Source organism: Dendrobates tinctorius, unplaced genomic scaffold (assembly GCF_039654945.1).
Source record: "Dendrobates tinctorius isolate UK_male_01 unplaced genomic scaffold, ASM3965494v1 ptg000263l, whole genome shotgun sequence".
NCBI classification, from domain to species: domain Eukaryota; kingdom Metazoa; phylum Chordata; class Amphibia; order Anura; family Dendrobatidae; genus Dendrobates; species Dendrobates tinctorius.
Window position 1 is genome coordinate 7560639 of NW_027361930.1, and position 24134 is coordinate 7584772.

The following is a 24134-nucleotide window of genomic DNA, read 5'->3' on the forward strand; positions in this document are numbered from 1 at the left end:
AAGCAAAATGTTGTTTGCGTATGACACAATTATATCTTCCAGCCCTTTTCTGCTAAGCTCCTCTATCCCAGAATGCTTCCTTATCAGAATTGCCAAGGGTTCAATAACCAACGCAAAGAGCAAAGGTGATAAAGGGCAACCTTATATATTATACTTCTTCCCAGAGCAAAAGATTTCGACAAGGATCCATTCACCCTTTTCCGAGCCATAGGTTGGAGTATAAAGGTACTGTCACACTTAGCGATGCACCAGCGATCCCGACAACGATATGACCCGGTCAGGATCGCTGGTGCATCGCTAAGTGGTCGCTAGTGAGCTGCCAAACAGGCAGATCTCACCAGCGACATAGCAGCGGTCGCTATTTACCTGTCAGACGCGGCGATGAAGACGTCCTCCCACCCGCGTCCAAGCGTCGCTTGTCGCCACAGCAGGAAGCCGACGACGAGAAAAGGCCAAGGCCGTTCTCACGCGATCAGCGATAACCAGCGGGGGAGCCGGTCGGAGGTAAGTATCACACATAGCGATATCGCTAGCAATATCGCTGCTGCGTCACAAAACCAGTGACAGTATAGCGATATCACTTAGTGTGACAGGCCCTTAAGATTTGTACCCAATCTATAAAGTTTGACCCTATTCCTGTAAAATTATCCACAAAAAGTTTCAATCTACACTGTCAAGAGCTTTGGCAGCGTCTGAGGATAACTCTATCCCCCGAACTGTCAATTGGCAACTGCAGGTTCAAATATAACCACCGTATATTGGTTGCGTCGATCTGCCCGGCATTAGTCCTGCTGCTATCATACAGTTTTTGTAGCGTTTTTGGTGAGGAAAAAAAAAAAAAAAAAAGCGTAGGTTCAGCATGATGTGAAGCCCATTTATTTTGTGATTTTCCCAAGATTAAACCATAATGTCTTGGTCTCCTCACATGAACACGGATGTCAGCATTTTTTTTTTTATTATTGTAATGTTATTTGCACTTTGGGTGTATAAAGCAATCCATTTGTTTCTCCTGACACAAAGCATTTTTTAAATTTGTGATAAGTGTTGAAGTAAACAATGTCCAACCAATTCAATGCCCTACCAATGTGTTAAGTAAACAATACCCAACCAATTCAACTTCCCCCTGCTGTTTTTATGTTTGCGATTGTGTATTTTTTCATGAACTCATATAACATTAGTTTACGGCTGAGCTTTATACATGAATCCAGCTTTTTTGTTCAAAATAGTCACTATTTTTTCAGACGCATGTGAAACAAAAAATAGGGGTTTCTTTATATCTTACATTGGTGGCCTAACACCTTGTATTGTTTGTGTGTGCAAGGTGGAAGAAAAGCTGAACTTTGGGATCCTGAAAAGTGCAGCAAACCCTACAATTTTGGCTGCAACTAAAAAAAAAAAAAAAAAAAAAAAAAAAAAGTAAACATAGCCCTAAACCCCCTCGTTCAGAACACTTTCCATATATTAGGATTTCCTGTGACAAATTTTCATTTCCACCCTATATTAGAAATATTGGCCATCTTCGAGAACACAACTTTCAGTGAAAGTTTGGCTAGTCATCTCAAACGGGATGTCTGTGTATACTTGCATTATCTAATAATAAATATGGACAGAAGGCTACACGTAAGCTTGTGGTGTCCAAGGCTGCTGTGTAGACCTAGCCTAAAGGTTGCTGGTATTTACTTGAACTTAAGGGCATGTCACACTAAGAGATATCGCTAGCAATATCGCTATAACTAGTGACGTTATAGCGATATTGCTAGCGATATCGCTGTGTCTGATACTTACCTACGACCGGCTCCCCCGCTGGTTATCGCTGATCGCGTGAGAACGTTCAGGACTGTTTCTCGTCGTCAGCTTCCTGTGGCGCTTCCTGCTGTGACGACGAGCGACGCGTGGAGCCGGGCGGGAGGACGCAGGATCGCCTCGTCTGACAGGTAAGTAGCGACCCCCTTCCCCAGCAATGTCGCTAGTGAGATCTGCCTGTGTGACAGCTCACTAGCGACCACTTAGCGATGTACCAGCGATCCTGACCGCGTCATATCGCTGGTCGGGATCGCTGGTACATCGCTAAGTGTGACAGTACCTTTAGTATTACTGATTAGTAGTAGGGCCTGAAGCCGGCCATACACATTAGGTGGACGTCATCCGAACATTCACTTCAGATTCCACCAGAAATACTGGACATGCAAGTGCAGCATGTTGACACCATTATGAAAACCTGACAGACCCCATTACAGTCACCATGTTGAATGTCAGAAATGACCCCTTCTCTGAAGCTGAGCTGAGGGGGGAAACCTTCGTTGACTATAGTGAAATCACATTTTCTCAATCATTTATGGGGTCAGTTTTCAATGTTGACTAAAAATGGCGGAGACTTTATAAAATAGTGAGTGGAGTAAGTCATTGTATAGTAAAGTTATGCAACGTTCAGTTTCCTAGATTTTCTCTCCAGAATTCCACATTTCTGCTGCGTGATTGTGTGCATATCTTTATCCTAAGACTTCTTTATTATTGGGGAAACTAAAATCTCATGAAGCATATTCGCTTCTGAGGAGTCACTGTAACTGTCAGAGCATGATTTATATACACACAAGACAAAGCAGACCACCAAGAATTAGACGGCTTCCATGTCAGAATGAGATACGATCACTCACCCAGCAGTCACCACACACTTCTGGTAAAACCCCATTATTTCACAGTACCAAGCTCTTCATAATCCCACCTGTTTGTATCTCCCTGTGTACTTAGATTGATCTTGCCCAAAAAGAGAACTTACTTTATCCCCTCAGTTAGCCTTGGAGGGTGTTCGGTTATCAAAGCTTGTACTTGTTCCCGTGATGGACGAATTAGTGCAAGTCTCTCAGTCAGAGCAGCCTTGAAGGTCAGAGATCCTCCCATTGCTTTACGAGTCCTAAGCAAAAAGAACAACAAAGAACCATTGTAAAAAAAACAGGTATATACGTATAACAGACATGCACTACAGATATATATCACTATGACGTTTCAGAGAAAGTAGACTATACAGATCTGACCGGGAACCATAGTCAGAGCCAAGACTAGTCCACTGTGGCCTCCGACTGACTTAAAGCACCGCTGCAGGTGACTGACAGGTCTCGCGCTATGGAGCAGACCTTAAAGTATATTTAATCTGGCGTTTCACTGAAAAGCACATCTGGGTGCAATTGTGCATCCTAGCTCTTGTTCATGATGCCTGTAGCTCTGGCAGCAGGAATCAGTTGACAGATTCACTTTATCAAAGTTTTACTCTTAAATGGCTTTCCATTCATTTGATTAGAGAATTATTATCATTTCCTCTAAAAGGGAAATACACAGTCGTCCAGGTGGCAGATTCGCTTTAAAAGTGTTCTCCATCTTTCAGTTTTTAATGCCCATCAGCTTGCTCCTGTTGGAAATAGGGCACTGAGCATCGCTCACCCTCCCCTGTCCGAGTGATGCTTATTTGTCACAGCTCCCCATCTTCGGTGACAGGCTGTAGTATGGAGGTCATGTCTACAATGCACATTACCGCTGAAGTCAATCACTAAGCTCAGCATTCTCAGCTGACTATATTGGTATCACTGCCATGATTGGCTGCAGCAGTCACATGTAGTGTAGTCATGAAGTCAACACTGCAGCCTATCCCAAAAAAAAAAAAAAAAAAAAGACGGAGAACACCAGCAGAAACGGGGAAGGGTGAGTAATGGTGAGTTTACGACTTCCAACAAAAGCAAGTGGACATCCTTAATAAAATTAACTATGGAAAAAAAGAATACAGTAAAAAAAAAAAAAAAAAAAAAAAAAAAGACGCTAAAAGGATAATTATATGATGCAAAAATGTAGCATTCCAAAAAGGTGAAGTGTTCCTCTAATAAATCGCCTAGTTATTCTGTTATGTCGCCGTCTTGTCTGTAAAGTTTACAATACATACATCTGCTGAGTGCTTTCTCCTAAGGCCCTGAGCACCATTGCTCAGTCAGCAGGTAATCTGAGTGTTAGAAATAATGCAGCAAGGCAACCCCAGATGTCATTTCATTCGGTAAATGTTGGAATTTGTTTTGGGACCGTGAGAAATGAAAAGGGAATGTCCACATGGCACCCACTGCGGCCCTCACATGATCTGCAGAATTCCTGGCAGTCTGCCCCATCTATTGTGCGGCAAGCAGTGGTCTCAGGGGAAAAAGGGCGATTCGAGTAACTAGAATTCTGGGGTAGTCGTGATGGAAAATCACTGACAGCAGCGTTTATAGGCATGAAGAGAATGAGTGACCCCCACTGACCACCAAATGAAAGGGAAGAAGACCTTAGCCGAGTGCTATACCTATTTGATTTTCCATTGCAATCTTTGGAGAGTGGAGCGAGTGTGCCGCCTCAGAGAGTGTAGTCAGCACGTAGGGGCGCGGTGCTCAGCGGAGCGCCATTGCGGCAGCACTACTAAGGGAGAGGGGGCACCAGTCATTATGTACTATTTGCTTGTCATCATAAAACATATCCAAGCCTAGGGGCCATTTTTTAATGAAATCAGCAGTCGAAGACTTTCTACAATTGGCCGACCTTAGCTAAGGGCCCAACACTCACAAATCAGATGGTCTGGGGTTACATATCCGCTTACATTTCTGCCACGGCATCTCCCACGCCGCAGAACTTTGCCAGTTCATCTATACCCTCTTCTTTTATAACCGTACTATCCACATCAAAGCAAACGGCGTCTGCCCTGCGGAGGATTTCCTTGAGATGCGAGATAGGGGACATTCTGTGGTGCACCTTTCTGTCAGAAGAACAAGACACATAACGATTTAATAAGAACCACAATAAAGCACATCATATAAAAGCATTAATAGCAAATCCTAACTAACAATCCTGAATTCAGGGAAGGTGCATACACCGGGAGTAGGGTGTGGGGAGCGGGCATTACTATGGAACCTGAGGGACTCAATGCACATACTAAACCCACATACTACTGGAAGACCAGTGTGTAGTAGGGACCACCATAAATCCACGAAGAGAGAGATTATATATATATTCCAAATAAAGGCAGCACTCCATAGTAAGTCTTTCAAGTGGTAGTGAGTTTATTCAGCCCACATATCAAGGCAAGGTTTCGGCTCAACTGAGCCCTTCTCAAGCTCAGTTGAGCTGAAACGTTGCCTTGATATGTGGGCTGAATAAACTCACTACCACTTGAAAGACTTATTATGGAGTGCTGCCTTTATTTGGAATGAATATTGGATATTGTGGCTGAAAACGGGACCTTCTGCCAGGGGCCGGGCACCCGAAGCCAAGTACTGTGCTGTTTCCTTTTTTTCAATATATATACACTGTGTATATATATATATATGTTAGGGGCAAGTCCTGCCTGATAAATGGAAGATTAGCCAAGCCTGTATTGTCAGGCAGCACGTGTCACTTTCTATAGGTCTCTGCTATAGATTTTTGTTCTGTGAGGTAATGGAAAGGATGCACTTGACTGAGCAAATGAAAGATGAATTTACATCTATACCTATTGTTACATGCAATATACACACACATATCTATGGAATATACATTATATGTGTTTGAGATATAACCTGTGGATTTATCATGGCATTTACCTGATATGTGTGCACATTGACCTTGGGTCGAAGGGCCTGAAAGAGAAAAGGTCCTTAGAAATACTGGTTTATGTGGAAGAATAGCCATGTTCATTTCATCTTATGTAACAAACGTGTTCGCTGTTTCGGGGTATTCCCAGCTTTCATTTGATAAAGAGAACTGGTGAAAGGGAAAATAGGCAAAAAAAAAAAAAGAAATAGGCTTTAAAAATATATATTTCTATTATTTGGATCCCACAGCACCTCTATTGTGGTCTGGAGCTAGTCTACACTTTCCTACGAGGGTCTCTATAGGCGTCTTATAGGATTGCCTTTAGCAGTGTGACTACACCTCTCATCATCCGGACACCTTCTGGCACAGAGTCTGACGTTCTGTCCACACTGCAGACGCTGCTTAGTTCCGATTGTCAGAGTTCTGGGCGCGTTGTATAACGAAGCTGATAAATCAGGGATACGGCACTCGGAAAGAAAATTAATGGCACAAATATACATAACAAAAGGACCGAGACCTCCAGTTGCTCCCCTTTAATACCCATGTAAAGTAATCCACTGAGCACAATGACGACTTGTTCAGATTTTCTCTCACATTCATGAGATGTAGAAAGCCTGGTGAAAAGTCCACCATTGCGTGGAATGTCAGCCCCCCCACGTAATAAAGAATAAAATATAAAGGGGGGTCCCATGGCCATACAGGCCGTAGATGGAGTATTACAATTATTTATTTTAAGTCAGATTTTCTCCTCATAAAGTTATAATTTTGTTGTGGTAATCGGATTTTATGCAAGGTTTCTGAGAGGAATTCTTGGCGCCGTTTTTACGGGCCCTGATTGGTGGATTCAGATTTCAGGAGTATTTTCATTGGTTGATTTTGCTTTGTCAGCTGTGGTGATAATATATAAACCCCTGTTTGGCAGTTTTTTCCCTCACACAGCATTTCTCTGGAGAAAAAGAAGATTCCTCTCCCTCCCTCCCCTACTGTTCGAATCGAATGTCGTGAGGCTTATTTGTGGGAAAATCGCCCGATAAGGGGCGGATTGTTTCTTCTGTGTAATTATTTTGGGTATTTAATATGGATTTATTTATGAATGGATTGGTTAATATTTATTTATTTAACCCAAAATAAACTCACGGCCATTTTTCATCCACTATTGTTGTGTCTGTGTTATTCATTTTAGTTATTTAATTAAATCGGTCTTGTATGGCCATGTACACCTCACGATTAGCAATGTAACGCTGAGGTAAAAAATGTTAATGTTCACTATGACATTGCACTCTGTTGCTACATTATTTTCCACCACAATCAAAAATAGTCTTTCTGCCCCTTTCCTTATCTGTCCAGGACTGATGTATCTGCAATCACGTGCAGAGTCCACGTCCAGAGAGATGGCGACATACACGGCTCACGTGATATGCCTCGCTTTCTGAGCTCTTGCTATCGGGGGCCATTTCATCCAATGTTGTGGAGCTGAGCTGTAGCCCCCCGAGGGGTTGCCGTGCTCTATTAACATAATGCTGGGGTATTGTAGCTTTATTTACAGGTATATATCTCTACACAACCTCCTTCTTCAAAGACATATTGTGGAAAACACTTGGGGCATCAATGTGATCAGTGGGACCCCTCCAGGATCCCATGATCAGCAGAACAAAGCTACAGCCACTCCATTATTTATACTGTACAGATACAGCGACATTTGTCCGGATAAGCTTGGGGCTAGGCGGCAATATTGGCAGCGACATCTGTTTTGCAAGCAAGGGTCGCTAGGTGTCGCTGCTACATGGCAGCACAATATGGGATCGGGCGACCCTGAGGGGACTGCAACCATGTCCGATATCTTGCATCTTGTTGTGGTAGCTTTACCCTCGGGGTCATAAAGAGACCCCATTCCGTTATATTGCACTGCAATGAAGCAGCGACACCTAGTAAACTGCCTGCACTACAGTTATTGGGGCCAAAGTCACCATGTAGGCCCAGCCTAAAGTGTAAAGGAGCTGACTTTTTTTTTCTTATTTGCAGTATGTTTATTTTTAATAAATCTTAAAGTATACTTGCTTTATCCTGACACTGTGTACAGACGCATGGACTTTTTATCGAGTCCATATACCATTCTGTGTGGGCACAAGTAGGGGCTCAGCGCTCCTGCCTGTTGAGCTGTGAGTGTCTCGGAGCGGTTTGTGAGCAACTGGTTGGGTTCTCCAGATCATCAGCACATGTAAGGGAGTCAAATTTACAGACAGAAAAATAAAAACAGCACTTCTCATGTAAAAAAAAAAAAATTAAAAAAAAAAAATTATTTACACACACACACACACACACACACACACACACACACACACACACACACACACACACACACACACACACACACACACACTAGCTGAAGAGCCCGGCGTTGCCTGGGCATAGTAACCAACTGTGGTTAGTTATGACAAATTATAATGATTATATTGCACATAAAAACATTTCAACATCATATATTCAACACTACAGATTTGCAACACAAATTAACTAAACGATTACTCAAGTATTAATAGTATTTTATCTTCAACTCATTCAAGATTTTTGTTTTTTCCTTTCGGTGCAAAGATGAACAGATTTTTGGCAGTTCCAACTCTTGAACAGACCACGTAAAGCTGACCATGAGAAAAGCATGGAGATTGCAACTCGATCCCTACTACTTTCAAGGACTGTCCCTGAGCATTGTTAATGGACATTGCAAATAGCAGTTGAACTGGAAACTGGAGGTGTTTCAAATCAAAAAACAAATCAAATGGAATGAGTGGAATTCTTGGAATGAAAATGTCCTCTCCTTCGGCACATCCTGTTTCTGAGCTGTGTATCTAACCCTATCCTGTGTGATAATGTCTGCTGAGCTGTGTACCTAATCCTCTCCTGTGTGATACTTTCTGCTGAGCTCTGTATCTAATCCTATCGTGTGTTACTGACTGCTCAGCCGTGTATCTAATCCTCTCCTGTGTGATACTGACTGCTGAGCCGTGTATCTAACCCTATCCTGTGTGATACTGACTGCCTGCTGAGCCGTGTACCTAATCCTATCATATGTGTTATTGACAGCTCAGCTGTGTATCTAATCCTATCCTGTGTGATACTGACTGCTGAGCCGTGTATCTAACCCTATCCTGAGGGATACTGACTGCCTGCTGAGCCGTGTACCTAATCCTATCAAGTGTGTTATTGACTGCTCAGCCGTGTATCTAATCCTATCCTGTGTGATACTGACTGCTGAGCCGTGTATCTATTCCTATCCTGTGTGATACTGACTGCTGAGCCGTGTACCTAATCCTATCCTGTGTGATACTGACTGCTGAGCCGTGTACCTAATCCTATCCTGTGTGATACTGACTGCTGAGCCGTGTACCTAATCCTATCCTGTGTGATACTGACTGCTGAGCCGTGTACCTAATCCTATCCTGTGTGATACTGACTGCTGAGCCGTGTACCTAATCCTATCCTGTGTGATACTGACTGCTGAGCTGTGTATATATTCCTATCCTGTGTGATACTGACTGCTGAGCCGTGTATCTAATCCTATTCTGTGTGATACTGTCTGCTGAGCCGTGCATCTAATCCTATTCTGTGTGATACTGTGTGCTGAGCTGTGTATCTAATCCTATCCTGTGTGATACTGACTGCTGAGCCGTATGTCTAATCCTCTCCTGTAGTAGAAAACACCGTGTGCACTATTGAGCTGTGTATCTAATCCTATTCTGTGTGATACTGTCTGCTGAGCCGTGCATCTAATCCTATTCTGTGTGATACTGTGTGCTGAGCTGTGTATCTAATCCTATCCTGTGTGATACTGACTGCTGAGCCGTGTATCTAATCCTATCCTGTGTGATACTGACTGCTGAGCCATGTATCTAATCCTATCCTGTGTGATACTGACTGCTGAGCCGTGTGTCTAATCCTCTCCTGTGTGATACTGACTGCTGAGCCGTGTATCTAATCCTATCCTGTGTGATACTGACTGCTGAGCTGTGTATCTAATCCTATTCTGTGTGATACTGACTGCTGAGCCGTGTATCTAATCCTCTCCTGTGTGATACTGACTGCTGAGCTGTGTATCTAATCCTCTCCTGTGTGATACTGACTGCTGAGCTGTGTATCTAATCCTATCCTGTGTGATATTGACTGCTGAGCCGTGTATCTAATCCTCTCCTGTGTGATACTGACTGCTGAGCTGTGTATCTAATCCTCTCCTGTGTGATACTGACTGCTGAGCTGTGTATCTAATCCTATCCTGTGTGATACTGACTGCTGAGCTGTGTATCTAATCTTATTCTGTGTGTTACTGACTGCTGAGCCGTGTATCTAATCCTATCCTGTGTGATACTGACTGCTGAGCTGTGTATCTAATCTTATCCTGTGTGATACTGACTGCTGAGCTGTGTATCTAATCCTATCCTGTGTGTTACTGACTGCTGAGCCGTGTATCTAATCCTATCCTGTGTGATACTGACTGCTGAGCCGTGTATCTAATCCTATCCTGTGTGATACTGACTGCTGAGCTGTGTATCTAATCCTATCCTGTGTGATACGGACTGCTGAGCTGTGTATCTAAATGCTATCCTGTGTGATACTGACTGCTGAGCTGTGTATCTAATCCTATCCTGTGATACTGCCTGCTGAGCTGTGTATCTAATCCTCTCCTGTGTGATACTGACTGCTGAGCTGTGTATCTAATCCTATCCTGTGTGATACTGACTGCTGAGCCGTGTATCTAATCCTATCCTGTGTGATACTGGGCTCCCCCTGCAGTCTGTGTCAGAGGGTGGTCTGTGTTGGCACGGTAATAAATTGTTATTTCCAGCTTTACAGAAGGACGATAACACCATAGAAATGATAAGAATAATAGGCTAAATTTTTTGGTGAATTGGAACGCACGGGGTTAAAATTTGGCCTCACAACATAGCCTATGACGCTCTCGGGGTCCAGACGTGTGACTGTGCAAAATTTTGTGGCTGTAGCTGTGACGATGCAGATGCCAATCCCGTACATACACAGATACACACATACACACACATTGTGCTTTATATATTAGATCTACACATCCTTTTTCTAAGCAACAGGTGAATTAATCTGTAGACCCTTTTCATTTCTAGGGGGTCCTACTGATGCCTAAATGCATGAGTTTTCATTGTTTCATTTTACAGGAACCAATGTAATCTGTTTTTGTTTTTTTTTTAAGAAATTTAAAGCGTAAAAACAAAAAAATGAACTGAAATGTAAATATAAAAAGGTAATAAAAGGTAGTAAAAGATAGCCCCTTCCGTTAATGTGCATGCGTTGGTAGTGGCTGTGGCAGACATAACCAAGGGTGGGACGTTAGAAGATATGATGCAATTTCAAACGTCCATTGCAAGGTTACTTTGTATTGTGGTTTAGATGCCTAGAGAAATCCGCTTACTGGTACTTATTATGGGACTCATCGCTTTGATGGGAAGGAAAGTATTTAAAAAAAAAAAAAAAAAAAAAAAAACAGAAAAGGAAACCATTGAGGTGATTCTATTCTGATTGGGGCTGGGCATGGAATATAGGCTGGTATGAATGCAAGCGTGTAGGCGCATGTTCACACCTGCGCAAGCGTGTAGGCGCATGTTCACACCTGCGCAAGCGTGTAGGCGCATGTTCACACCTGCTCAAGCGTGTAGGCGCATGTTCACACCAGCGCAAGCGTGTAGGCGCATGTTCACACCAGCGCAAGCGTGTAGGCGCATGTTCACACCAGCGCAAGCGTGTAGGCGCATGTTCACACCAGCGCAAGCGTGTAGGCGCATGTTCACACCAGCGCAAGCGTGTAGGCGCATGTTCACACTAGCCACTAAAAGGATATTGTATACAGCCGCACTCAATTATCACTGTGGTGAACTTTTGTGCAAAACAATAAAAACCTATATTTGGAAGGACCCCTCACAAATGCGGCGGTATACTATGTCCTTTAAGTACCCGGGTCTGACTCCAGTCTAGCCAGCACCGCTACCTGCGCATCGTTCCGACTATCCACATTGGCCACTAAACAGAGACAACCCAAGATAAAAAGAACAGGAAATAAACAGCACGAGTGCATGAGAATATCGGGCTCTTCATTAGCACCATTTTGCTCAAACGTAAAAGCCATCCCACCGCGTCACGGTGACCCTATTCAGGACGGTCCTAAGCGCTAATATTAAAGCCTTACCATGTGTCTAATGACGTAAATGTGAATAAGGGCCAAGCAAAGCATTGCTAACTAAGGCCTGTTTCACACATCCATTTTTCCCCCATCAGTCAAAATCTGCTGTTTTTTTTTAAAAAAAAAAAACAGATCTGCCATTTTTCTTGGCGGATCCGTTTTTTCCCCCATTGACTTGTATTAATGGCGGTTGGTCATCCGTTCGATCCGTTTTTTTTACGGATCCGCCAAGATTTTGCCATCTGCTGAGCGGACAGGACGGACAATGAAACGTTTTCTCTCTCAACGTTGTGGTCAGTACCGGAACGGATCCGTTGTCTGCCATTTTTCTTGGCGGATCCGTTTTTTCCCCCATTGACTTGTATTAACAGCGGTTGGTCATCTGTACGATCCGTTTTTTTACGGATCCGCCAAGATTTTGCCGTCTGCTGAGCGGACAGGACGGACAATGAAACGTTTTCTCTCTCAACGTTGTGGTCAGTACTGGAACGGATCCGTTGTCTGCCATTTTTGCGGATTTTAACTGACCAAAAAAACTGATGTGTGAAACAGGCCTAAGCACCGGATATTATTTCCATGCACTATTGCTATTTATTTACTCATTTTGTTTTTGTCTGAGAAGGAAAATATAGTCAGTGTCAGTAGCAAAGGCCCCATGAAGATGTGAACACGGCCCAATCATAGATGCGGGAAGACATGCGCATATTCCTGTCCTTTATGCTCCATCTCACTCAGACCAATGTTACTCATTGGGGCAGTGCTGAGAACTGATTTTTTTCACTGATTGATTCTGACAGAATCAGAGTATGGAAGACACTCACTCATTCACCTCTATGGGTGCCTGGAAAACAGACTGCATTCGGATGACATCTGAGTGCAGTCTGATTTGGGCAGAATGGAGAAGATGGAGACGGTTCATACAGGGCATTAGCCCCATGGAGAATTATTTATGTGCAGATTTGGCGGTATGTTTTCTGTTGGAATAAGGGGGCTCAGCCTCAGTGTTCCCTACGTTGTTGGGGGGAGCAGGCTGATGCCAGAGTACAGGTGTTTGCATCAGACGCCAACACTCCCATCAGTCCTGGATGGGAAGAGAAGCAATTTAATGAAATGTTGGGCTCTTTTCAGAGATAAAAAAAAAAACATACTGCAAATCCCCGGAGTCTGGCACATGGCTCTGACCCGAGGCAAAGTGCAAGCACAGGAGCAGTGAGTGGTGGGAGAGTCTGGGCATGGACACAGGGAGTGGATGGCACGATGACAGATGATGTCTGCGCCGCTCGCGATTGCATCAGCACACAGGACATCGCCGGAGCCAGGAGCTGCACCAGAGCCGGCTGCTGCAGCCAATGGATAGAATGAATGACTTACTGTGAGCGGCTGCGGCGGTCGTCTCCTCTCTGCTGCTCGGCGCGGCCTCTGACCTTTGATCACTGCTGGACGGGGCGCACTGCTGAGCCAGCTGTCATTTGTGGTAGGGGGCGAACCTCCTCCAGCCCAATTCTTTCAGGCATCAAATTACCCCCCCTTCCCCCGGTCTACCTTAAAAGCAGTGACGTCACGGGTCATGGGTACGGATCACGTGATGTGGTGAAGCCGGCGGCGGCCATGTTGGAAACGGAGGTGGACGTAGCTGTCGTAGTAGAGCAATGCCCACTACGTGCGCTGCCTTTGGGTGTTCCAACAACTCTAGGAGAGACATCCATGTTACCTTCCATAGGTAGGTGTGAGGGACCTGCAGACAAAGTTGTGCCCACTGCTCGGGACAGCCCTGGTGCACCATGCCACACACTCAGCCCTATGTGGTTTCGGAGAAGGGGTCGCTTTGGGGTCTTTCTGCAGTTCTAGCCCCTCAGGGACTCTGCACTAGAAGACAAAGTGCCCATTTTCTCTCTAGGGAGCTGCCCTGTGCGCAGTCCTCTCCAGCCACACATCGGGTATTTCCACATTCGGGGGTTATTGCTGTACAAATTGTGGGGTCCGTTTCCTCCCATTACCCCTTGTGAAAATGAAAAATGTACAACTCCAATAACTTTTTGGTGTAAATGTTTTCATTTCCAGGACCCAGCATTGCAGACCCCGTAAAGAACCTGTGCTCATTAACCTAGACACAATCCTGGGGGGAGTGTGCTTACTAAAATGGGGTATCTGCTGCCCCGGCCCCTCAGGAGCTCTGCAGGTGGCCAAATAGTCCAGACCTACTAACACTCGAAAAGCCAAACAACGTCTCTTCCCAGCCGGCCGCTTGTCCAAGCAGTAGTTGGTGACAATATAGGTCAAAATGTACGTACCCGAAATTTTAATTTTGTCAAGGCTGTAGCCAGCACACAATGGGTTAATTAAGTTAGCTCCCTACTCAGAAACCAAAGACATGCTAAACAGCAGTAATGAATAAATTATACAAATTAGCTTAATGATTTCCACTCCTCCAGGACACAGAATAAAGCAGGTAGAACACACACACCTTATACAACCCCTGGCAAAAATTATGGAATCACCGGCCTTGGAGGATGTTCATTCAGTTGTTTAATTTAGTAGAAAAAAGCAGATCACCGACATGGCACAAAACTAAAGTCAATCCAATTGGCAACTTTCTGGCTTTAAGAAACACTAAAAGTAATCAGGAACAAAAAATGTGGTAGTCAGTACTGGTTACTTTTTTAAACCAAGCATAGGGGAAAAATTATGAAGTCACTCAATTCTGAGGGAAAAAATTATGGAATCACCCTGTAAATTTTCATTCCCAAAACGAACACCTGCATCAAATTAGATCTGTTCTTTAGTCTGCATCTAAAAAGGAGTGAGCACACCTTGGAGAGCTGTTTCACCAAGTGGACTGACATGAATCATGGCTCCAACGCGAGAGATGTCAATTGAAATGAAGGAGAGGATTATCAGACTCTTAAAAGAGGGTAAATCATCACGCAATGTTGCAAAAGATGTTGGTTTTTCACAGTCAGCTGTGTCTAAAATCTGGACAAAATACAAACAACATGGGAAGGTTGTTAAAGGCAAACATACTGGTAAACCAAGGAAGACATCAAAGCGTCAAGACCGGAAACTTAAAGCAATATGTCTCCAAAACAGGAAATGCACAACAAAACAAATGAGGAACGAATGGGAGGAAACTGGAGTCAACGTCTGTGACCGAGCTGTAAGAAACCACCTTAAGGAAATGGGATTTACATACAGAAAAGCTAAAAAAAAGCCATCAACACCTAAACAGAAAAAAACAAGGTTACAATGGGCTAAGGAAAAGCAATCTTGGACTGTGGATGACTGGATGAAAGTCATATTCAGTGATGAATCGCGAATCTGCATTGGGCAAGGTGATGATGCTGGAACTTTTGTTTGGTGCCTTTCCAATGAGATTTATAAAGCTGACTGCCTGAAGAGAACATGCAAATTTCCACAGTCATTGATGATATAGGGCTGTGTTATGAATGGGTCACTGAGGAGGAAAACTAAACAAGCTAAGTCTCAGAAAACCAGAGAGGTTGGTAACTATGCAGATTGCAGACCCCTGATCCTAACCACACAACTAGCAGCAGCCGTGGAGCGTTCCTACGATGACTCTAGACGCCTCGTCACAGCCGGAGGACTAAATAAGCCTAAAGCAAGAAAAGGGGAAAACTAACTGCCCCAGAGCAGACCCCAAAGGAATAGACAGCACCCACACATGTATTGACGGTGAAACAAAATGAAAACACAAACACAGGCAGGAAAATAGGCTGAGCAAACGATGGAGCCCAAACTAACTAGAAAGGACAGGAAAGGAAAGACACTGTCTGCAATCTGCCCAAAAAACCCTACAAAAATAATGTCCAACACTTCTGATAACAAAATTAACCCTGAAGTCACTAGACTTCTCCCACTATATCAGCACTCTGAAATATTCTGAGACAGAGCAAAAAAGAGGCCAATCTAATAAGGGACAAAAAGCTAATTGGCAAATACAGATAAATAAGAGTGGAAATTCAGCACAGCCCCAGCTGGGGCTGGCTGACCACACAAAGAACTGAATAGACCAATGAAATCAAGTGTGAACATTAGCAGAAACATTTAGCTTGAGTTGACTGGAACAGAGCTGAAAACCAAGACCTGAAAAGCCAGAAGGAATCACCAGCACCAGAATAGGGTTTCGGCTGTCTTAAATACAGTCTGAGATTCCAGAGATCCAATCGTTATCCTCATCATCAGGTGGCAGATCTCTACTAATTAAATCAACCTCAGTACCTCCTGTTACCACCAGAGGGAGCCCGGAAGGAGAACTCACAACTGGTAGACCGGAAAATGAGTTCACAACAGGGCTGCATGTCAGGTAAAGGCACTGGGGAGATGGCTGTCATTACATCTTCAATAAATGCACAAGTTTATGTTGATATTTTGGACACTTTTCTTATCCCATCAATTGAAAGGATGTTTGGGGATGATTAAATCATTTTTCAAGATGATAATGCATCCTGCCATAGAGCAAAAACTGTGAAAAAAAGACACATAAGGTCAATGTCATGGCCTGCAAATAGGCCGGATCTCAATCCAATTGAAAATCTTTGGTGGAAGTTAAAGAAAATGGTCCATGACAAGGCTCCAACCTGCAAAGCTGATCTGGCAACAGCAATCAGAGAAAGTTGGAGCCAGATTAATGAAGAGTACTGTTTGACACTCATTAAGTCCATGCCTCAGAGACTGCAAGCTGTTATAAAAGCCAGAGGTGGTGCAACAAAATACTAGTGATATGTTGGAGTGTTTTTTTTGTTGGTTTCTTTTTCATGATTCCATAATTTTTTTTTTCCTCAGAATTGAGTGATTCCATATTTTTTCCCCTATGCTTGGTTTAAAAAAGTAACCATTACTGACTACCACATTTTTTGTTCTTGATTTCTTTTAGTGTTTCTTAAAGCCAGAAAGTTTCCACTTGAATTGACTTTAGTTTTGTGCTATGTCTGTGATCTGCATTTTTTTTTTCTACAAAATTAAACAACTGAATGAACATCCTCCAAGGTTGGTGATTACATCATTTTTGCCAGGGGTTGTATGTGTGTAACAACACAGACATTTTATTAGAAGGGAGGAAAGTCCGTGCTACCTGTGGATGCCAAGAAATGTAAATTTTTATCTTACGTGGACGTCCTAGGGCCGTACATAATGGAGACTGGAAAGAAGGGAAGGATTAGGAACAACCTGCTGCTTCAAAATGTTTCTGCCAAAGGTCGACTCCTCAGATGATTTGATGTCTAATGAATGTAGAGGAAGAAGACCATGTGGCGGCTCTGCAGATATGTTCCAAGGGCACATGGCATAGTTCAGCCAGAGAAGTAGATATTAAACGTGTAGAATGAGCCCTTACACAATATGGATGATTTTGACTTTCAGGAAAATAGCAATCTTGGATTGAGTCTTTAATCCATCTGGCTAATGAACACTTATTGGCCTTGTTACCCATATTCTGACCTTTACATCATATAAAAAGATTCTCGGCATACCTGAATGATGGTTTTCTTTAGCTACAGAAGCACTATTTTTCTGACATTCAGAAGATAGGTTTTTCTTGCTCCTCCTTCTGTATATTGGGGATGAAAAGAAAGCCTGGCATGAGGCTTAGAACATATCCTGTAAGCATGAGTTGTTTGGACCATCAAACGAGCTTTGTAAGAGAGGCCCTTATGAAACCGGGACTGAAGGAACTGCATAACTGAATATAATGAGTAAGCCGGTAAGCGGAAACTGGATCACCAGGTATTGTATATTTTTCAAACTAGAATAAATCTTTGTGGACGGACTTTGAGAAGCTAATAAGGCCTTGATTATTTAAATGCTACCACTCAGTCTCCAGATAGTCAGATGAGGCGTCTGCTGAAGTGAATGAATAATTGCCTACTGGTAGAGGTGGTTGGGAAGAAGAGGAAGCTTCCAAAACCTGTCCTATGATAGGCACAACACAAGCGGAAACCATGCCCAGCCTGGTCAGAATAGAATTATCTCAATGATTTCTGCTTGATCTTTCCTGATTTTCTTGAGTTCCTTCAGAACCATTGGAGGAGGAGAGACAGACGAATATCGCTTGCCAAGATATTTCATGACCGCCCACCGTTGATCTATTTTCTTGAGTGAACAGAACTTGTGGATTTTCATATTCTGAGTGGTGGCCATCACAATGGTATCTGGTGTCATCAACCTGGTGTAGATTTAAAGATTCAGACTCCTTTCCCAGGATGTACAATGTTCAAACTCAACTAGTCTACTCTGATATTGAATAATAAAGAAAACTTGGCCCTCAACTTCTAGAATATTTATTTGGATTTTTTAATGCAGCCAGAAAATAATAGACGTTTCGGCCTCACTGGCCTTCATCAGTAACAGTCTGCAGTATAGTAGTTAATCGCATTCAGTGCGATAATAGAAGTGACACCATAGTCACTTTAAATGTGCCTGGTCATGCACTAGGCGCTGGGCATGGAGCCTGAATCAAATAGTACCTGGGTGGGTGGGGGTGCCATGCAGACATCAGTGACCCAGAATCCACTGTTGATTAACAGCGATGAACTACTATACTGCAGTCTGTTATTGATGAAGGCCAGTGAGGCCGAAACGTCTATTTTCTGGCTGCATTAAAAAATCCAAATAAATATTCTAGAAGTTGAGTGCCAAGTTTTCTTTATTATTCATGTATGATGTGGGGCCCTACATGAGCACCTTCTGAAGTTGTGCATACGCTGATATTGAAGCGGCCCTGAATGTGGACTGCTGGGATGTTATCCAGATACAATTCTACCCAAGCAAAAAGGCAGATGACCTCACTTCTAGGGATGTACACCTTGTTGCTCATGTGGAAGAAAGATTCAAGATTGTCTGTTTGGCCTATAATATGCCTCAATCATAGGTGATTCTGAAAGTTAAGGTCTAATCGGACAGCCTTCAGTTCTCTCTAATTGTCTACAAGGGCTTCCTAACCCGAGTTTGACACATCTGTTTAAGGACTCTAGGATGTTGTGGACTCAGAGACTTGCCATTCCAAAGACTTTTGTATTTGGCAACATCTTTATTACCTTATCCAGAGAAGAAAAACTTCTGTCCCAGAGCGAAAGAATATTTGACTGGAGGATTCTGAAGTCAGCCCTTGCCCAGGATACTGCTTCCAGCAAGGAGATCAAGGAGCCCAGCTGTCATCACAGTTCTGACCAACCCTAGATTGCTGTAGAGAAGAAGACTGACATCTGTTAGGAGTTTGTGAATTCTGTTGCCTATTAACCTCATGTCTTTGGAGTTGATCACAATGCCCTGATGGGTTATTTCCCTGGAGTGATCGAGCTGAGACTTTTTTTTTGTTGAGTGAAAATCTGTGATTGAAAAAACTTTCAAAGTGATCTGAAGATGCAAATGAAGGTCTTTCTCTGTTTGCGCCAGCCGTTCAGATTGGGAACATTTATACTCTGGAGTCTGAGGGCTGCTGTCAAGACCACTGCTACTTTTGTGAAAACATGAAGTGCTACTGAAATTCTGAAGGGAAAACATGGAAACTGAAAGTGATAGTTGAGAATTCAGCAGAACTTTCTGTGTGTTGGAAGAATTAGAACATGCAGGTAAGCATCTTGGAGACCTATATAGACCATAAAGTAACATTATTGGATTATGGAGGTTACTGAACAAATATCTTGAATTTATTCTTCAGGAGAACCTTGTTTAGGAAAGTCAGATCGATAAGACGCCATCTGCCAGAGAGATTGGGAACTGCAACAATTTTGGATTACATCCCTGAAAACTTCTGATGAATAGAAACAGCTTCTAGAGCACCCTTTGAGACAAACACTTGAACAAGTTGGAGAACTATAGAACTCTGACCAGTGCTGAGGAGGAATCTGGCTGGAGGATATTGACTGAATTACAGAGAATAACCTCTTTTATAAGAGAAGTTACTCAGGCATCCAAAGATGTGCTGGACCAGACCTGAGAAAACCCGGACAATCTTTCATCCATAGGAGAAAAAAGACCTGTAACGTTGAAAGCCATTCTGACTTCGATTTGAGGGTGTTTTTCTTGGACCGCTGGAGTCTGGCTTTGGTCTGATAAACCTTCTATTTGAGAAGCGCCTCTTCTATTTTAAACTTGGACAAAAGAACTTAAACAGTTTCCTTATAGTCCAAAGGAAGAGCCTTTCCCTTCACTGATGGATTTTAACATGTCCTCTAGCTGGGGTCCAAACAAGATGAAGGGCTGAAAAGGAAAACCACAAAAATGATTCATAAACAAAACATCCCCAGACCAGTGCTTAATCCATAGGGCCCATATTGCTGAATGAAATGCAGTCAAGGTATCTGGAAGCAAATTTCAGACTGTCTACAGGACTATTACATACAAAATTTGCAGCTGATTTAAGAAGAGGCACGTTGACAAGAATCTGTTCCCTTGGAACAACCTGCTCGATTTCTGAAGCTAACTCACTGAGCAAGAACCTATTTTCTCCCAGAACTATAGAAAATTCAACTGTAGAAGCAGCCATAGAGTGCAAATTTTAACCAAATAATCTGCTTTCCTATCCATAAAATTTGAGTAAAAAAAACTCTTCTGAGGGAAAGATGAACGTCATTTTGCTGGTAGAATGTCTTAATTCTTGAAAAGTCTCAGAGCTGATCTTTTATCAAGCCTAGAGAAAAGCTGCTTTAGACTAGGGAGATGCAGACCTACTTTGTAGACTTTAACAAATTAGATGTTCTAGAAACAAAGTTGTTTACCCATGTTTTTGCAAAGGATCCGGCCCCTTTTTGCAGTTTTGTGTGAAATGTCGTCCAAGTTGCCTTGTCAGAGCACTAAAAATGGAGAGGCTGTGGGATAGAAGCGGAAGAACACCAACAACTGACTTATGGGTGCAGCACAGCTTCATTCTCGGCAAGGCGCATGCGTGCAACCACGACATCTGCCAAGAGTTAGGGCACGATGAAGCGAAAAATAGGGAGCCAGTAAGAGCAGCACACGTTTACAGAGTGCAGCAAAAGCTACAACAAATACATTTACTAGTGCAATGACAGCCGGGATAGAAAAGGAATCCTCCTCCTACATATGCAGCAGAGCCAGGGAGGGACATCAGAGCACCTCCTGTACCACAGAGCCGAGGGACAGGAAAAAGCCCCATGTCCACAGCGCTGCGCCATGGGACAGGATAATGTTTCATTTACATAGCAAATTACGCAAATTGTCTCTTCAGAGAGGAAGAGGACTAGAACTCTAGTGCCACCTATTGGAGGTAGCAATCCTAAAAGTCAATGTTGACCCTTTAACGAGCCTAGTTACATGACTTAGGATAAAAGCCAAACCAGAATCTCCATTTGCAGACACTGTGTTTCGGGGTACTGCCCCTCATCAGTGCAAAGTGGGAGATCTGGTTTGGCTGTGAGAGAGGCGTCTGACCGATATCCAAGAAGTATAATTTCTCCTTGCGGAGAATGACATGCTAAGCATGTCGAGGTGAGGAGACTTAAAGCCGCAATGCTCCTCTGGGAAATATGCTAATTATGCAAATTGTCTCTTCAGAGAGCAAGAGGACTAGAACTCTAGTGCCACCTATTGGAGGTAGCAATCCTAAAAGTCAATGTTGACCTTTTAACGAGCCTAGTTACATGACTTAGGATAAAAGCCAAACCAGAATCTCCATTTGCAGACACTGTGTTTCGGGGTACTGCCCCTCATCAGTGCAAAGTGGGAGATCTGGTTTGGCTGTGAGAGAGGCGTCTGACCGATATCCAAGAAGTATCATTTCTCCTTGCGGAGAATGACATGCTAAGCATGTCGAGGTGAGAAGACTTAAAGACGCAATGCTATTTACTACTGCTATTTACATAGCAGTAGTGGAATAGAAACTTTCTTCTGTTTTTGTCTTGTCTTTTTAAAAAACCAAACAAACCATGTCTTCTGATCTAGCCATAAGAAACAAAAATAACCTGTAGGAATGAAAATTGTTAAGCTAGTTTGTATAATTTATTCAGTACGTCTTCTTAAGTAGAACTAATTAACCCTTTGTGTGCTGCTGTAAGACTTCCAGGAAATAGGGTATGCTTATTAAATTCTGGGATCCATTTTTTATCATTAACCCCTTCACCTTGGGACATTTTCTGTGTTTTTTTTTTTCCTTTTCTTATTTTCGTCCCCATCTTCCAAAAGCCATAACTTTTTTTTTTTTAATTTTTCTATCAATATTGCCATATGAGGGCTTGTTGTACATTTAAATGACACCATTGATTTCACTATATAGTGTACTGGAAAACGAGAAAAAAATTCCAAGTGTGGTGAACTTGCAAAAAAAAATGATATTCCACAATTAGGTTTTTTTTGGATTTTTTTATTTTATTTACTGGGTTCACTATATGGTAAAACTGCGCTTGCATTATGATTCTCTAGGTCAGTACGAGTACGCCGATACCAAACGTATAGTTTGTATTTAAGGGGTGAAAAACAAAATCCAAAACTTGTACGAAAAAAAGTTTTTGCTTTTGTATGCAATTTCCATTTCTTTATCGCCTTATTGGGGGACACAGATTACCATGGGTGTATGCTGCTGCTGCTAGGAGGCTGACACTATGCAAAACAAGAAAATTAGCTCCTCCCCGGCAGTATACACCCACCGACAGGCACCAAGCACCTCAGTTTGTGCTTAGTGTCTGTAGGAGGCGGACCGGGATCTCCCCAGATCCGCAGTTTTTAATCCAATTTTTCTTTCAGGTTTAGCTTGAACTTTTTAATCTTTTCCTTCTTTTATCTTTTAGGTTTTTTCCAGTGGGAAACAGGGTATAGTTATCACCCTGATTTCCTATATCATGCGGCTGAGCGAGCAGTGTGGTGTCACCCACATCGCAACTCTCAGTACTGCAGGCAGGACTTTTCCCTATCACCTTCCGGTGATAAGGGTTGTGGACAGGTGGCTGGTCCTTGCCGAATCCCCCTCCTCACCCCTTTCTCGGGACAGGGCTGAGAGGAAGACGGCGATCGCAGGTGTTTCAAGCCGTCTTCTGCAGGATGCGGGTACAGAGGACTCCTTCCCCTCCCAGCGGCCTACCGTTTCCCCGTGGGCCCCTGTGGTCATCCTCTTCTGGGACGTCAGGTAAGTGCCTGTACGTTCCCTCCGGCCCCGCATAAGCTTCAGTGCATGGGAGAAGAAAAAAGGACCTTGGTGAGGTCCACAGCATTTGAATCTCCCGCCCTTTCTGCCTGCCGCGCGCTCACACAGCCGCTTGCGCTCCTCCCCTTCCCCTGCTCTAGTCAGGGAGACTCTGGGGTTCCCCTCACTCACCGCAGCGTCGCAAGCAGCAGGACCGCGATCAGATGGCCACTTCCTTAGCGCGGTATGTCGGGGTCGGCATGGGGCTGCGGCGCCGTCACTTTCGCTTTCACTTTCCCCTCAGCGCGGCGAATTCTTCTGCTCCCTCCTCCCTTCCTAGCGCACTCCTTTCAGCGCGCCTTTTCTAGCCCATCACAGGGCTTCTTTCTCTTTGAGATGCCAGCCTCCCCCTTCTGCCATGCCCTCTCCGTCGCTATTAACCACTCACGGCGCAGCCGCTAAGCTCCGCCCCCATCTAGCACAAGGATCTCCTGTTCCTAATCACTCCTTCCTGCGCTGCTTGGGGGACACTTTGGCGTTTCTTCTGCTGCTCGCACAGAATCTCGGTAGGCTCTGCTCTGAGGCAAGGATTAGCTCTCCTCGGCAGTTATTCCCTAATTCCTGCGGCCATTCAGTGCAGTTTACTTATGCCCAACCCTTCAGGGGATCTCTGCTTCAGGCCCACCGCTACCTATTACGCCTGTGCGCGCTGTAAAAAGAAGTGGGCATCGGGTCAGTCGTCCCCATTCTGCCCCCCCTGCAGTCCTTCAAATATGTCAGCATCTCAGGAACGCACAGAGTCCCGGCCTGAGGGCGCTCTTCCCTCCTCTCTCCCCCCGGAGTGGGCCGTTACAAGTTACAATGTCACAGTCTGTTTCTGATTTGACAAAAGTATCACAGTCGCTGGTCCAGGTCTTAGAACGATTACCTCAGCTATCCTCAGCCACCTCTGCCCCGACCGCCTCTCGGGGTGAGTCGTCCGCACCTGACCGCGACCTTCAGAGAGATAGACAGGGTAGGACTTCTAGGAAGCGGGCTCTGTCCACTTCGTCCTCGAGCTCGCAGGGCCCTTCCGCTCCCAGGCCTCCTTCTCCTTCCTCGGATGACAACCTTCAGTCAGGCGATGATTCTCAATCGGAAGCTAGTTCTGAGGGGAACAGCGTTTCTAAAACGCGGGACATGGTCGATAGTCTTATTGCAGCTATCTTCCAAACACTAAAAATTAAACAGGATGAGGCTCCACCTCAGGAATGCTCGGTTCTCCTT

General features: G+C 43.9%; 2 protein-coding genes across 2 annotated transcripts in view; one reads left to right on the top strand and one right to left on the bottom strand.

The window, feature by feature from the left end:
* Positions 1-13286, bottom strand: part of PSPH (phosphoserine phosphatase) — a 34143-nt gene extending 20857 nt beyond the window's left edge. Inside the window, exons 1-4 of the mRNA XM_073558946.1 lie at positions 13151-13286; positions 5589-5624; positions 4610-4765; positions 2777-2911 (exon numbers count right to left, since the gene is read on the bottom strand). Of these exons, the coding sequence (XP_073415047.1) occupies positions 2777-2911; positions 4610-4765; positions 5589-5605 (308 nt within the window). The 5' untranslated portion in view covers positions 5606-5624; positions 13151-13286. The remainder of the gene's footprint in view (positions 1-2776; positions 2912-4609; positions 4766-5588; positions 5625-13150) is intronic.
* A 2-nt stretch (positions 13287-13288) lies between these two features.
* Positions 13289-24134, top strand: part of LOC141069423 (THAP domain-containing protein 2-like) — a 33168-nt gene continuing 22322 nt past the window's right edge. Inside the window, exon 1 of the mRNA XM_073558947.1 lies at positions 13289-13499. Coding sequence (XP_073415048.1) covers positions 13429-13499 — 71 coding nt within the window. The 5' untranslated portion in view covers positions 13289-13428. The remainder of the gene's footprint in view (positions 13500-24134) is intronic.